Source organism: Eufriesea mexicana, unplaced genomic scaffold (genome assembly GCF_001483705.2).
Source record: "Eufriesea mexicana isolate 0111107269 unplaced genomic scaffold, ASM148370v2 scaffold474474840, whole genome shotgun sequence".
In the NCBI taxonomy this organism is placed as follows: domain Eukaryota; kingdom Metazoa; phylum Arthropoda; class Insecta; order Hymenoptera; family Apidae; genus Eufriesea; species Eufriesea mexicana.
The window spans coordinates 214171-229926 of record NW_016907953.1 but is presented as its reverse complement, the minus strand read 5'-3'; the positions used below and the strand labels follow the sequence as shown (position 1 = coordinate 229926).

The following is a 15756-nucleotide window of genomic DNA, read 5'->3' as shown; positions in this document are numbered from 1 at the left end:
CGTCCCCGTAACAGGCGTGAGATAACGCGAACCGTTCGGGAAACGATTTCACGTAAGAACGCCATGCTTATCCGATGGCGGAGGAAAGGAGCCGTGGGGGCAAGAAGCGGAACGCTTTCGCGAGGGCCAACAGTCTCAGTGCCGTTATGTCATTCGATAGCGCTGCGATCGATACGATCTTAACGGTCGTTTCGTTCCAGTGATCCAGTGGAAAGCGTGAAATCGCTCGTGCGGCACGTGTCGTGATTTTGTTCGATTTATCGATCGTTGGTCCGAGACTCGGTAACAATGAGTCGGTCGAAGACAAATTCGTCGCTAATGGAATTGCAGATGGAGATAGACGAGTGGAAAAAGAATCTGGAAATTTCTGTTTAGTAACTTTTCGTCGCGACACAGAGATTTTTCTTAGTCCAGAGTACATCTGACTGTGAGGTTAGTCGAAATTTACTTCCTGTTGTTCATAATATACGTTTTAATGCACGAGTAATTTAATAAATTAGAAAGCGGTACTCATCGTGGATTTCAATTATGGTTTATTTTATAATTGGAGTACATGTAGCCCTCCTACAGCACGGCATCCTATAACACGGTTTCTAACACAATAAAAAAACTGCAAGAACCTTTGTACAACACTGTACCTCTACATGAGCAGTGACGACGAAGAAATTTATTAAATTAAAGTTGCATTAAATTAAAATAATATTTTTGTTTCTTGTTTTGTTTTATGTTGTACATACATTTATATTTTTGATAAAAATTAAGTTGTTTACGTAGAATTAAGAAAAAATTTGTTTTTAGTAGGCCTTCGGAACGTAACCCACCTTTTCGTACTGGCTCTGGGTCTCATACAACACGATTTCACACTACACGGCTTTCCCTAGGAACCTATCTACCGTGTTATAGGAGGGTTGCCTGTATTTATGAGGCTCCTTTGGGATAAGCAAATTATATACTGATCTTCACTTTCACCAGTAATGTCTTCCCTTCGAGAATATGTTGTCAATTTAATCAGAGAACGTATCTCCTATTATCGACGATATATATAAAATCTCAAAAAATGTTTCTAATATAAGAAATATTCCAGTATGCAATCATTTAAGCACACTTCCGCCGGTGACTATATGAGTATACACATTTTCCTTTCAATCGACCATTATAGCACTTAAGCTTCCACTGGAAAGTCTCGAAACCGATTCCATCAAGCCCCGAAAACCTCTTCTACATTTTACACGTATTTCTTCCTATCCCAATCGAAACGCGTCGATTCCTGTCAACTATACCAAAATCCAGGGACTGCCGAAGACCTCGGGATCGTTGTGAAATCCCTTCGATCTCCGGCGTCTGCCGCGATATCCCTTCTGCTTGGAAGAAAATTCGTGATAGAGCCGAGTGGGAGGAGCTGGATAAAGCAGCCTCTGCCGAAGTTTACCAACAAACGATCGACATCGGTATCGAGTGAATCGAGAGCGTCGAAAGCATGTGGTGTGGATCGGTCGTTGTGTTGTTACTTCTCGTCTGTTGCGGTTCGCTCGTGGCTACAGGTCGCGACGGTGATGTCGCTAGTGTCACGTCTCGCCAAGACGTCCGAGGGCCGCCATTGTTGGCGTTCGCTACGGAAGTCGAGGATTTGCTCGGCGAGGGAAACTCGCCGGGAAAACAGCAGGCATCTAAGAAGGGTATGAAGAATACATCCGGTATGTTATCTTTCATCGTATTTTACGGTTTTATGGTTTTATATCTCGGTATCTGTAAACATAAATCACGTCTGCGTACAGATTGTTTTGATAACCTTGGTTAAATCATTCTCGAAATTTCCGAGTAGTTATCGACGATATTATTGGTAATAATGAAATCGTTGTGTATTATAGAATAGTTCTAAATGTTTCATAATTGTCTTAACTAGGTGCATTATTGATAGAAATATTTGGAGTTAGGAATATTAATTAGGATTGCTAATTTCCTTACAATTTAGTGAAGGGAGCTGAGAAAGTAAAATAAGTATGCGTTAAGGAAAGGAATTTGTAACTCGTTAATGCAGTTTCTTAAAAAGAAGTGTCTTGGAAATGTTAATGAGTACTGCATAAATGTATTTTTGATTTCATAAAAAATTAATTATAACACGAAATCAAATTAAAATGAGTAAATTGTAACCATGCATGCAAAGGTATATTCGGAGCAGGAATTATGACCAATTACGTTCGCATAATCAATGAATTTGCATTTATTGACTTATTTAGCGGTTTGTTTATGCTCGGTAAACAGTATAATAAATAACGTTAATAAATAAACGAACGTGCTGATTCGTAAAAAATTGAGAGAATGATATTTATCCGATCTGTGTGAATACTGATGATATTGCAACGAATATTAAATTGTCCTACATATTCCAAAAAGTTGAATAAACTTTCAAGCAATTACGATAATTAAACTGTCTCTTAGTAAACTCACTTTAGTACAATTAATTCAAAGAAGTGGAACATGATTTTAGAGATCGATAGCTGAAATGTTTCCCTGAGGAGCAATGCGCCAGGTTTAAAAGACCCGTCAGGGCCCGTCAGCCAAGTCCTAAATGCTGAGTAATTCGGGTTCTGGTGTTTATCTGTTTACTGTGCATTGTAGTGAAACATCCATATTGCCTCAGGTCACTGGACACGTGGCGCCATTCAAAAGTCTAGTTTAAGCTATTAGTCTTCAGCACTTAGGGTCTGGCTAACAGATGTACCGCAGGTGGTCGGGGCCCGGCCACGTGCGCAGGCTTCGAGCAACCCAGACCTTTCCTGCCATAAACTGAGGGTTGCGCAGCCGCAGTTATCCCTCGGCAAAGATGGGACACTACGGGTAACCTCGGGGGGCCTCTCCATGAATGAGGGGTCTTCTCCACCTCTAATCTAAACGTGTAAGGAGTTCCTTCACCTTTCAGGTGGCGCTTGCCTTTTGGACAAGCTTAAGGCCTGGGTCCAGGGGTCAAGAGCGTTATTCTATTAGTAGAATAGAGTTCGTGTTAGTTAAAAGTTCGAGTAGAGTACTGAAGTAGTCTAGAGTTGAAGTATAGAACAGTCGGAGGTGCAGATAGCCATTGCGTCTGTGTGACTTTCTGCAATATACATTGTGTATAACAAAGCACAGTCATGTAAGTGATTCACAGGGTAGTGGCTCCGTTCACTTATCTTCTCCACTTTGATCCTCTACAGAAGTAAGTATGTTCGTATGGTAATACGTATCCTTTTATCAACTAAAGTTCCTAATCGGTAATATCTGTTATTAATACAATATTTTCATTAGGCATATCAAGAACCTGTAGAATAGAGACTAAATAAACGATATACAAGCCACAATCAATGAGTATAAAGAGAAAAATTATTTTTAGAAGATTAACTACTCAACCATGAGCAATTTGTTTATATAATTTCATAATCCCGACCTTAGAAAGTAAAATAAAATTGCAGTATCACTCATAATCATTATCCACCCATAAATCTATACTTTTCTTTAACCTACACAACTCGTTAATGCGATACCATTAGAGTTTCACGCCTAACCAAGGAAAAAAGGGGTTTAACAAATTCAGAGAGACAAATCGTGAAAGGGGTTCCCTGAAAACGAGCCTTAAACAGGCCCTCGAGTTGTCGCGGTGTTCAGAGTATCGTGGACGGTAACAAGCAGGAATAATTCCGTGGTTTTAGGCAAATCAGACGAGGGAGGATACTACAAGACGTACGGCAGCGACGCCGAGGGCGAGAAGGGTTACTTGAAGGCAACCTACAGCAAGGGCAATCACGGCTATAAGACCCTCGACACCTTCCACAAGCAGGATGGTGACAAGTACGCATTCGAGAAGCACGTTGCCTACGGCAAAGCGCGTGCTGACAAGAAAAGTAGCCACAACGACGAGGCAGCCTCTCGTTCTGGGGAAGCCGGTGATCACGAGGGTGCAGGTACAGAGAAACTGCACGACGTGGAGTACGTAATTGCGTGGTAACCTTAGAGCATACTGGATGAGCCAAGCTTCTTGTCAATTTACCAGCTTAGAGATAAGAATTTGCCACTTTTTAACTTTACCGCGTGGTTGATCTTGTCATGGTAGGTCTTTTTAGCGGTATTAGGTGTATTCAGAGAAAAAATTTATTTGATTTTATCGTGTTCTAGAATTAACTATCAGATAGTAAATGTAATCACATGGCTAGTTGTACCTTCTGTATGTAAAACAAAATTTAACATTACTTGAATATGGATTAGGAATTAATTCTTGGGTACAAAATGTAATGATTCGGTTACCATACTTGACATGGCATGTAATATTGTACGATTTAATTACAATAATTACAATATGAAACAGACTGCAATATATACATATTACGTATAGGACAGAATGACTTGAAATTCATATCAGGTTTAATACTAATCATGGAGCAATTACAGAAATAAATTGAAAGCATTTTGAAAATTTGTCGAATATGTTTCCTAACGCATATAAATATTTATTGGGATTTTCCCTGATTAATATTTAAAAGATATTTCTGAAATATATATTGCAGTGGATGTGAAAAATGTGACCCAAGTTTGATGAGCTATTAATTTTCGTGAGCTTTCGACAGCTTTCGAAAAAATATTAATTATAATATATAAATATTTAGTTAGAAAATAGAGGGAGAGAAGCAACGTATTTTTAATCCACATGATTAAAATATTTGCCAAGTTCGGATAGATCCTAAGTTCCCAAAACTTTCTTCTTTATACCGTACATAATTTTCACGGTATATATCCATGCCATTAGTCGCACAGGGTACTCTAATGAACGTCGATCGCAAGTTTTCTCCCGTAAACTTAGTGTCCCGCGTATCGATCGCCAATAAAACTACACCATCGGGATAACGATATTAACTGAACGCATTCATGTGCTCGTTTCGTCCTTACTTTAACGCGAGCGCCTAACCATTTTGCTAATTACATTACAGAAAAATGCCATTGGATCACTCTTAACTACCCTGCACGTTCTGTAAATTTTATTATTTCTTCTAAAATTCATTTCATACCGATTATCTCGGTTTCGAATTACAAACGTGTAGAGTTAGATATACTTTTAAGTCGTGCTTTAAGTCCACGTTCCGCAGTGACTATATGGATTTTAAATTACGTTATCCGAAGTTTCCATATCAATCGTATTATCAATTTCCCTAGGTACCATAGTCGATACCCATTATGCAACCGATGAGGGCGACCATCGCGGTGATAGCGGTGAACACGTCGAAGCCAGCGATCACGAGGGCTATACACACGAAGTTGGCGCTCACTACACGGATCATGGACCAGAGCCTTCGAGTTACGGACACAGCGAGAGCTATACGGTCGAGAATGGCGAGGACGGTTCTTACGGGAGCCGTAGCTCCTACTCCAGCAACGGAGATCATTATTATTAATCTCTGGCCAATTGGACGATATCTCGCTGCCTCATCTCCCATGCAACGTATCGATATAATAGAAGTGATTTGAAATAATTTTGAGAATCAAGAATGTCCAAATGAAATCTACGAATAGGAATATCTAGTAAATGCCAATAACTTATATAGTGGAATGGAAACGAGAAGTGATACTTTTCGAAGTAGAATTTTTATTGATACTGTTAACAAACTGTCGAAACAGGATACAATTGAATTACTGAGTTTTTATTAAGCAAGATGAGATTTATAGATTTATTTTTGTACATTTGTATTTATCTCCAATCGATGTCACTCGATTATAAATAAATAGCTCACGTTCGTGAAACTAACCTAGAAAGTCTAAATTCGTTGTAATTAGCTTAACGAGTTATAAACAAATCTGACAATGGGACACAATTATGAACTCTTTGAATGCCCTCCTTGTGTCACGTGTTCATCAAATAAAGTCAGAAACTGAAGGAAACCCAAAATATCGGATACTAATATCCTAACCTATATAACCTGTACTCTCCAATCGTATGTGCACAACGCTGCCGGAGTTGAATAAAGTTCACGAAACTGGTACATGAAATTTTAGCAACAATTGCGGAAAGATTCTTTTCAGGTTGACACATGGATGCGAAGAAATTACACAAAATTTGAACAAACAAAACACAGAACACAGGCACAAGTCAGATCCACAGATTCGAACAATTGCGGGAATAATCGGATCGCGACTAAAAATGGAAACAATTCGACAAAGCATTTTAAAGAACGCATTGAATAACGACAAGCGCTTTGTTTTAATCCTCCAACGCGAACGTGTATCGTATTATAATCGCGCTGATACAATGCCGTTATTAAACGTTCCATAATAAATACGTAAGTATCCGTTCGTTTGCAACGTTATCAAAAATCGATTGACCCGATTTAACGCGATTATTCCACGATCGAAGCTTCGAGGCAGCCTGTTAGGACACGAATTTCCACGTTCGCGTTACGCTCGAGCTGTCAATGCTTCCAATTGTTGTTCGGTAATAACGCGAACACCAATTACACGCGGAACGCGCTGGCTACGAGCGCATGCGCCAATCGCTTGCGTAACAAACATGGCCCATGCGCGGACCGGTTGCGTAACGAGCACGGCCCGCAACTTCGATACCTCCTTGCAAAGGTGGCGTTGTTATTGCGAAATTTAACGATATTATGCTTGTATCTTACTGATGAGCTGATCTAAATTGCAATTGGTCAGCGACTGCTGTTGTTCTTCCATGTCTGTTACATTGCACTAGCCACCCACGATTATTGGCGTGAGTAATTTGTTCGAGATCCTGTATCGCGCTGTTAAGTGATAAGTAGCTATCGATCTTCCGGACGTCGTTAATATAATTGAGAGGGAACGACGAGGATACGAGTTAACTTTTCAACACCCTTCTATTTTCTTCGAGGACAGATCGATATAATTGACGGACAGGAGGGTCTATTTGAAAAAGAAAAGAATGTTTCCCGCCGTTTTGTTAAGTGACGGTTTGGGAGATAAGAATAGGGGGACGGGTTGTGACGGAAAATCAATTCTTCCGGCTGGAAGTAAACTCGCTTCGAACGGATTTAGCTGAGTCTGATGGCATGTTAATTTCATTTCCTAGGGGACATTCATCGACCGAGTTTTATTACGAAATTTTCACGCTCATTCTGTTATTTTTAGGGTTACCTGGTCTATTCGTGGATCGAACTGTTAGAGTTGTAATCAGAGGTTGGTCATTAGTCACGGGAAAAATGTTGATGGGTTATTACCTGAGAATGTGGAGTTGTGTGTGGAGATATGAAAGAGAAATATCAGATTGTTCGATTTTCATAGACCAGTAAAAAATTTTACCTTGCTCACTGATAATAAATCTTAATGATCATTTGGAATTAAAATTTGGTTACAAAGAGAATTCAGAAAGATTAGTTTGGGCAATCGCAGAATATACTAATTATGATTAAAATTAATTTAATTATATCACAAAATATCTACATAAATTATTTCTTTTTCGCTCGTCCCTCATTAAAGCGGTATTAATGTCGGAATATCTGTATAATGAATGGAAAGACATACTGCAATGCATATTTATTTCTCATCTGGAAGGGAAAAGTAAAATAATGCAGCACGAAAAATATAATGATACAAATAAATCAATGATATAACAAAAATAATTATAAGCTGAAAGCAAATTTGGCATAAAAGAAATGAAAGCACACAGAAGAATCCATTTGGCGAAACTTGTAAATTAAGCAATCTCAGAAAATATACTACAGCTTCCATTATCAATCATTTCGTAAACCCTTTATGGAAATGATGTATACATATTGATATGTCGTCCTCGTGGTTTTTTGTGCAGATTATAATGATATATCTGTTACCTGCCTGTGCCTCCATTATTTGTTTCAGCTCGACAGATCGAAGCATTAAAGCATGTAATATTTCCGGCGATACCATAATGCTATGCATGCTTAAAAATAAAGCCAACCGCATTTAAATCGTACTTATTACCTTCTCCCAGTAACAAACGATTTCGCAATAGCAGTATCGATTTATTAACTGATTGCGAATCTTTTCTGGTACAAGTTTCTTCATTTGTGGAATGAAAAATGACCTATGAATTGACCATGGAAGAACTATAATTTGGTTTCCTGTAATATAGTATAATTCTTTATAAATAAAATATTGGCAATGTAAAAACTAAGTTCTTAGATTTTACTAACACTCTCCAGTAAATAATTAATTCCTCTTTAGAATATTAGCAACTTGCATGGAGACATCTACCATTCACAATCCGAATCATTATAGTACATTAAAGAAGAAAAGACAAAGAAAAAGACGAAGTTGGAAAGTAAGGACTATTGACAAATGAATTATTATTTCTAATATTTTGACAATACGGAAGACAAGTTATCACTTTGTTATTATTATTATAAATACGCACAGCGCTATCTACTGAATAACACATTATTTTCAAGATTAAGATTTGATGTAAATATACCAAACAGAAGGGGGAAAGCACCTTCTCCAGTAAATTATTGCATACGATCTATGGATGTAAGCAATCCAGAAGACGAGTTACCATTCCGCCATTGTACCTCAAGACTAACCCAAGCGCCATCTACTTCGCAACATCCCCTAGTAAACAACTGATTGCTAGCAAAACATTAAAAACCCCGCTCACTTAATTCGTTAAGTTGCCCAAGTTAAAGAGTTAAAATCGTATCAGGGTTTCACGCAAATGGCAAAACGCGAGCTCCGTGTCCAACGGTACGCCATTAGCGTTGTCTGTTCTGGTTCTGGCTGACGAAGAAGCAACGAGAGACCGGTTTGTTAAAAAGTACAAACGGTCACGCGACCATATCGCATTCAGGGGCGGACGACGTTTGACGCGTGTTGGGGAGGGTGGCGCACAGGAACCTGTGGGGGCGGCGCAACGGATTTTGCAATTATTTATAACGAGGAAACTTTCGGGACGGCCGCAGCCCGGCAATCGGTTCGTTAATTGCGCGAGATAATTATTGTTAAACGCCGCGCGCGTGACAAAGGATGATTCCGCCGCTGTCATCGGGGCCCCTAGCTAATTCGCCGTGTTCGCTGGAGGACGATCGCGCGCGAAACTCGTCAAACTTTCCACCCTCTACCGTGCCACTCACCGAACTACGTTCGTTTGTTAATTTTTCAACGAGAAATTTCGATGAATATGGAACGAGCACCGGCTCGGGTTAGCAGGGAAATCAATTTTCTGCCGTGGTTGCGCAACTTCACCGATCTTCGTTCAAGGGCAGACCGATTCATTATTGCCCACCTCGTTCATTATTGACTGAAAATTTGGCAACGGGAAAAATTGATTGGGTTAAATAAAGATTCGAGTACGTGTGATATACTTGATTTCACTTTAGTCAGGTTAAAGACCGTGCGATATTTCGAGTTATCTATGCATAGTACTACTCTGAAGTTCTGGGAAAATATTGACAGCAACTATTTCACTCTCCCTCTTTCTTTTTTAATAATATTGCGCAGTTAAAATTATAACGAACGTTATCACATCTACTAAAATAACTAATATCAATACGGACAATAAATACCAAATTTTCTAAAGCTTCTGACAAAGCTGCCTCCGAAACGAAGACTATCAAAGGGGAAAATGGGACGAATCATATTCCAATAAATCTCGAAACGAAACCGTTTAATATCCCAACTATTCCGGTGTACCCACCTTTCGTTGAAATGCCCTGAAAAGAGGTACAACTCTTGCCCGTTGCACGATTCCGCGAAAATCCGTATCGTGCGTGAAATTCGATCATCCTTTCCCAGTGCCCAATAAACAAGCCGTCCTCGAGTTCGGCTCGTTTTCAAACCGGCACGCAATCCATGTTCGAGTGCACTTAATCCGAATCACATGGTGTGCCTCGGGACAGACAGCTCGAATCGTCGAATGTCAATGTTAGTTACCCTTCTTCCCACTCGTGAACAGAGCTTGTAACTGTGGAGTGGAGTGGGATCAAATTAGGAAACAATTTCATTAGCCACCCGACAGACGCCATTGTTCCACGGCCTACGACTCGATCGGTCGATTGGTCCGAGGCGAAAGAGTGCCGAAGGATGCTTGTGTTGCGGTGGAGAAAAAACGAACTGAGTGAAATCGTGGCTGGTTCGACGGAGCTTCCGAGTTGAATGCAAAGTAATTTCAGCGAGAGGAGGAAAGAAAGATGGCGCAGGTTACGCTGAGCCATCAACTGATTGCGACCGGGTGCCGCTGTCTCACCTTGCCGTAGAAGGGCTCCAACCTCGGTGCAATTAAGTAAATCTTTGGAAAAGGGAGTTAAGTGCAATGTCGCTCCAAACTATTGCTTTCGTTTTTATCGAAGTTGTTCCGCTTTGAAGATAGAAACTGACGTCTGTTGGGAAACATCCACGTATAACTTCTTGTATGCAGTCTAAAAACGTTCCGATGAGTTTCCGATCAAGTGTTCGATAATTCTATGTCGCCGTTTTATTCTGCGTATATCAAAGAAATAAACTCCATTGTACAAATCCGAATACAAGCTTCCTTCCTGTTTAACCCAGGTTAATCTGACCTTCACTCAAGCGGAACTTCAATTAGTAAATTGAAGAACTTCTTTTGTCATTTACGTTCGATATTAAGAACCTTCTTCGCAACTCGATTCTGAAATTGTCCCAGAGTTCAAAGAGGACACTACAGCTATTTTTACCATAAGCCCAAAGTACACAACAGAGTCAATAATATTATTCTATCCAAGTTCCGCTCTCCTGCACAAGTTTAGTATGCCCCCGTAATACGCGAGATCTCTCGGAGTTAAAAGAATGGCAGAATTAACGGATCGAGCCTAAAATGGGGTTTCGTTTGAACGGCGAGCAAAGGGGAAAAAGGGAAGCAAGGTAGGAAAGAGAAAAAGCCAGCACTCTGAAAGCCAGCGGTAGAAGCAGCGGCACTCGGTTGAAATGTTTTCGAGTTACCAGCGGCACTTGAAGCCTTAATTTAATAGTCGGCGGCCTGTTCTTTTCCAAACGAAGGGGGTGGATACTCCTCAGCGGCGATCCACCAGCGTCCTTGGATCTGCTTACAAAGCAATCTCTCCATCTGGGAAGGTCCAAAGGGAACGGCACCTAATCTAATCTCCGTTACGACGATGCCGAGTCCAAATCGAAGTTGGCAGAGCCTCCGGTATCCGGTTTTCTCCCAGTCTCTAAAGGAACGCCCGGATGGTGGAACTGGGCAGTAACCAATCTTTATCTTGATTATGCAGCGCCAACGCCGGAGGAGCCAATCTCTAGCCGAACAGGCTGCCAAATAAGGTCGTAAAGAGGCCGAATCTATCGATCACCGTTTCAAACTGCAAATTCGGCGCTGCTGATTTGCAATGGAGATTGAAGAAGGATGAGGACGTCGACGATGCGGACCCAGTGAATAAGTAGCTAACAGAAGAAACTCTGACTCCCTGTATCGGGCGCAGAGAAAACGAGCTGCTGTCTGATTATCCCCTGACACTTCGTGGGCAATCTTGACAACCGGGGACGGATAACACTCGGCATTGAATTCAAATCGATTCGTTAGAGAAATGAATGTTCGTTAATAGCTCTATTAACAGTTACGATACTGAACGAAATTCTGGGTTACTCTTCCGCTTTTCCTTTCTGTAGAGAATTTTTTTCCAGCCTTGGAAATTCGATTAGAGGAAATATAGAGATAACTATGTAAATCAGGATTGGCGAGTACCGACTCATATTTGTAGGCAACAGAATAAACAATGATGCAAGTATAAAAATTATTGATTGCAAACTGAAACTTATTCCAAGCGCTAATAACTCTCAACTGACTCTATAACTGACACTAAAGCACACCCTGACTCTTCTGCGTCCTTTCACCCTTATTTCAGCCTTGCACTCTGTTTTCTTTCATACTCGTGTTCTCTTCTTCAATCGGTGGGTCATATATCCTAAACACTCGGACGCATTCCTAAGCTGTCATTCTTCACTTGAATTCGAAACCGCCATAAATATCCCATTCGTACGATCCTTGCACGTGGTCACTCGTCCTTTCGCACACATTCTAGATAATATCCTGAACGCTTAAACCGAACCCGAAGACGCTGTTTATTGTTGCTCGCTGGACGGCCCAGGCGTTCCCATTCACTTTACAGTCATACGCACACAAGAGGTACTGTCACAGGTAGTGACCTCCTATATATTTATGTTCTATTCCTGGGGAACATTTTTTGATGGTTATTCGGAATTTTTATTGCTTCCCCATCCTGCTACTACTAATTTCAAATCCTTATATAGCTTAGGAAGATTTTAAGTTAGCCATCGGGATTCAAATTCCCAGAAGACACTTATATCCAACAATGAGACTGATAAAGCGGACTGAATTTATTTAGTCACACTTCCATCCCAACAAATTACAACCCTAACTTTGATCAAATTTTGAAAATATAAAATGGCTAGCCATTCTGGCTCATCTGGTAATATTAGCTTGAAAGATATTTCCCCTGTGCATTATACACACTGAAATTATCATCCCACAAACATACAAGACTCATAAACCACCCTCCAAGGCACGTATTAGCCTTCTTACTGCCCCACCAAGCTCGCATGCAATCCCTTAGAACAACTAGGGAACGAATGCGTTATACGGCGGAGCGGTACACATTACAAAATTATACAGCAGGACGTGGAGTTTTCTTGACCTGGTGGCGACTAGCTCACGAAACTTCCGTAAACTTCGTAACCCAGAAATTCTAGAAGCAAGTAGACCCAACAAAATTTTGCGCGCTCGGACAACAACTTTGCCGATCGATTGACTCGAACGACGTAGCGAGATTTCTACGAGTTTCGGATATCCTCGAAGACGTACGTTCATGCTTGGCTGGCACGTGGCTGATATCTTAAAGACATTAAGTGGTCTCGTTAGATGGCGGAATTTTGCAAGGTCATGGGACAGAATCGTCAGCAGAACCGGGATCGAATGGGCGAACAGTTAGCAGAGCACGCGGTGCAACTAGAAGCGACCATCCAGCTGTGATATACGCGTTGCCGACGTCTGTAAAACTCCATAAATTGTTTTTTGACCTGTCGCGTTATAAATAACGCGGACTTCATGAATTTCAGCCGCGAATTCACGTCACGAAAGACAGGATTAATGGTGGTATTAGAAGGTTCATCGACGACAAGTTTTGCGGTAACGATACCCAACTTGACAGCTATGAGTCTATTGCAGTGTCAGAAAAATTATTTTATTCGTCATTTATTGGTATTATATGAAAGAATATATATATATTTTTAAATATTATATAATTGTTTAATGACTGTGATTCGCGTATACTCGTGTAATAATCTCCGGACTGCAGAAAATTAATACCCATATTTTTGGTAATTTATTACCTACATAAAATCATAAAATAATAATAACCTTACTAATTCTCTTCCATTCCGAAATGCAATTTTATTCTACTGGCTATCAGTAAATCGTGACAAAAATTGCCTAACGCTATGGAATGCCTGGGTTAATTACCTCGATAGAAAGTCACAGATTCTAGTGTTTTTGGATGCTTGGACTAGTCATGCACTGGTTGGTCACAGCGTTTACCAAAGTGTTCGCAAAACACAAGGACTGGACCTAGTAATAATGTCACTTCGTAACAGTATCCAAGTTTTACGCAATCAGGTATACCTCTTGGTAAATTAAGCTAAGTAAAAAGGAAATTATTTCGTATTTCATAATACGAAATCTAATCGCAATCGATCGCGGTGTCAGGTAGAACCATTTTCCTCCATTACCCACTTTCTCTGACTCGTTATAAAATACTGAACCAGATAGTAAACTTGACAAAACACGAAATAAGATAATTTACAAATCACCTAATAATTGGTTTCCCATAACACGTGCCACAAAAAAACTCTAGTTCATCGCGACAAGCGTGACAAATGGAATGGACGCGCATTATTTCTGGAGAAACAATGGAATCGTGACCAATCATGTTCTTTCCTATATACTTCATAGAATTAATCTATCAACGACTTGAACTTTCCCACCGTTTTAATTACACACGAAACCTAACATCGTTTCCTAGTTCCATTGTTTCCTAGTCCAATGCTTCGAATACATCCCCTACTTCCCATACTCACATTTTTGTTTTCCTACTTCCTTTGTGGACTATACCGAAAGAACTATTCGATTCGTCATTATCCTTCGATCACTCTTCCGCTGTTGCCAAACAATGTAGCTCTAATAGCCATACCGCCATTGCATCATGTCACAGCGGACCAGTTATCCGCCTTTTTCCCTCCAAGTCAATCGCACGAAAAACAGCGGACCATTTCATTACGGGCTCGAGAAAGTGTGAAAGGATCAGCTCACGTCGACGGAAGGCTTGCGGTCGCGCGGATGAAAGTGGAATCGTAGGAAACGATTGGAAGCCTCGTGACGGAACAATCGAACCGTGGATATTTAAGTGTCACCCGTGGCAACCTGGTCCATCAGTCGGATGATCGCGTCGAAACCAGACCGAGATGCAGCGTGTCGTGTACCCCGTCATCGTAGCGCTACTGTTGCTTCAGCAGACATGCCTAGCGCGAGAACTGACCTCTGCGCGAGGTCGCAGAGATGCCCAGAGGGAGGACAGCGAGAGTGTGGTTTCCGCCACATTGATTCCTGGCTCGAAAACCGACGAGTCGAAGGATGACCTCGCGACGGCTGCTTCAGGGCACCAGGCTCATCACCACGAGTCAGGAGGTGGACAGAGTCATCACTCGCATCATCACGAGGAACATGGTGAGGAGGGCGGGAAGGGATACAAGAGTCATCATCACCATGACAAGAATGATAAGGGAGAACACGACAAGCAGCATCATTCTGGTCATCACGAGGAGCATGGTGGCCACAAGAAGGGACATCATGACGAACACGAGAAGTATGGAGAACATCACGAGGGTGAGAAGGGTCACAAGGGTGGCAAATTTGGGGAGAAGAAGGGACACAAGAAAGGTCACAAGACGAAAGGGTACCACAATAAGTTTCATAAAGATGAGTATCACAAGGAGCACAAGTTCTATGATGATTATCATAAAGGGGGACACCATAAGAAGCACGGTGACTTCCATGGACACCACGAAAAGAAGGAAGGAGAGCACAAGAAAGGAGGTCACCAGCATGCTGGATACCATGAGGATCACCAAGGCAAGAAAGGTCATCATAACAAGGGTCACCTTGACGAGGAGCATAAAGGTCATCATGGAAAGCATGGACACGACGAGCATTATAGTCACCATGATTCTTATGGGAAGAAAGGTGACCATCAATCAGGGAAGAAATTTGGATACAGTAAAGGACACAAGGGTTGAGGAATATGACGTTGAGTCAGAATGGTTACGAATTTCTTGTGTGAATTTATTGCTCTGTTCCCAGCTTACAGATGCAATTATATTTTTGTTATTTTGTGACTTCGCTAACCAACGATCGAGAAAGATTTGTTACTTGAATATTTTTTAAACGAAAATCGAATTGTTATTATATAATAAAAAAAAAATAATACAATTAATATTTTTATACAAAGAAACTATCAATTTTTAATTAAAACGATGTACGATAAAGGGCTGTGACCACGTTGAAGATTGATTAGAAGAAAAACGAATAAATTAATTACTATTATTATATAATTATAATTAATAAAATTATTTAAATTAGAAATTATTTAATTTATTTTCAGAAATATTATTTCTGTCGCATAATAAAAATTTTGTAGCCAATGGAAGATTGTAATTATCTGAATCATTACAACCATTTCCATAATATAT

General features: G+C 40.5%; 2 protein-coding genes across 2 annotated transcripts; both read left to right on the top strand.

Annotated features, from left to right (window-relative positions):
- Nucleotides 1–1477: 1477 nt before the first annotated feature.
- On the top strand, nt 1478–5417 carry LOC108547050 (stress protein DDR48-like). The gene is made up of 3 exons (XM_017899400.1): nt 1478–1694; nt 3684–3935; nt 5179–5417. Exons 1-3 carry the CDS (start codon nt 1478–1480, stop codon nt 5415–5417), a joined length of 708 nt encoding a protein of 235 aa, XP_017754889.1.
- A 9055-nt stretch (nt 5418–14472) lies between these two features.
- LOC108547149 (histidine-rich glycoprotein) lies at nt 14473–15303 on the top strand. Its single transcript, XM_017899541.1, has one exon. It carries the CDS (start codon nt 14473–14475, stop codon nt 15301–15303), a length of 831 nt encoding a protein of 276 aa, XP_017755030.1.
- Nucleotides 15304–15756: the final 453 nt, after the last annotated feature.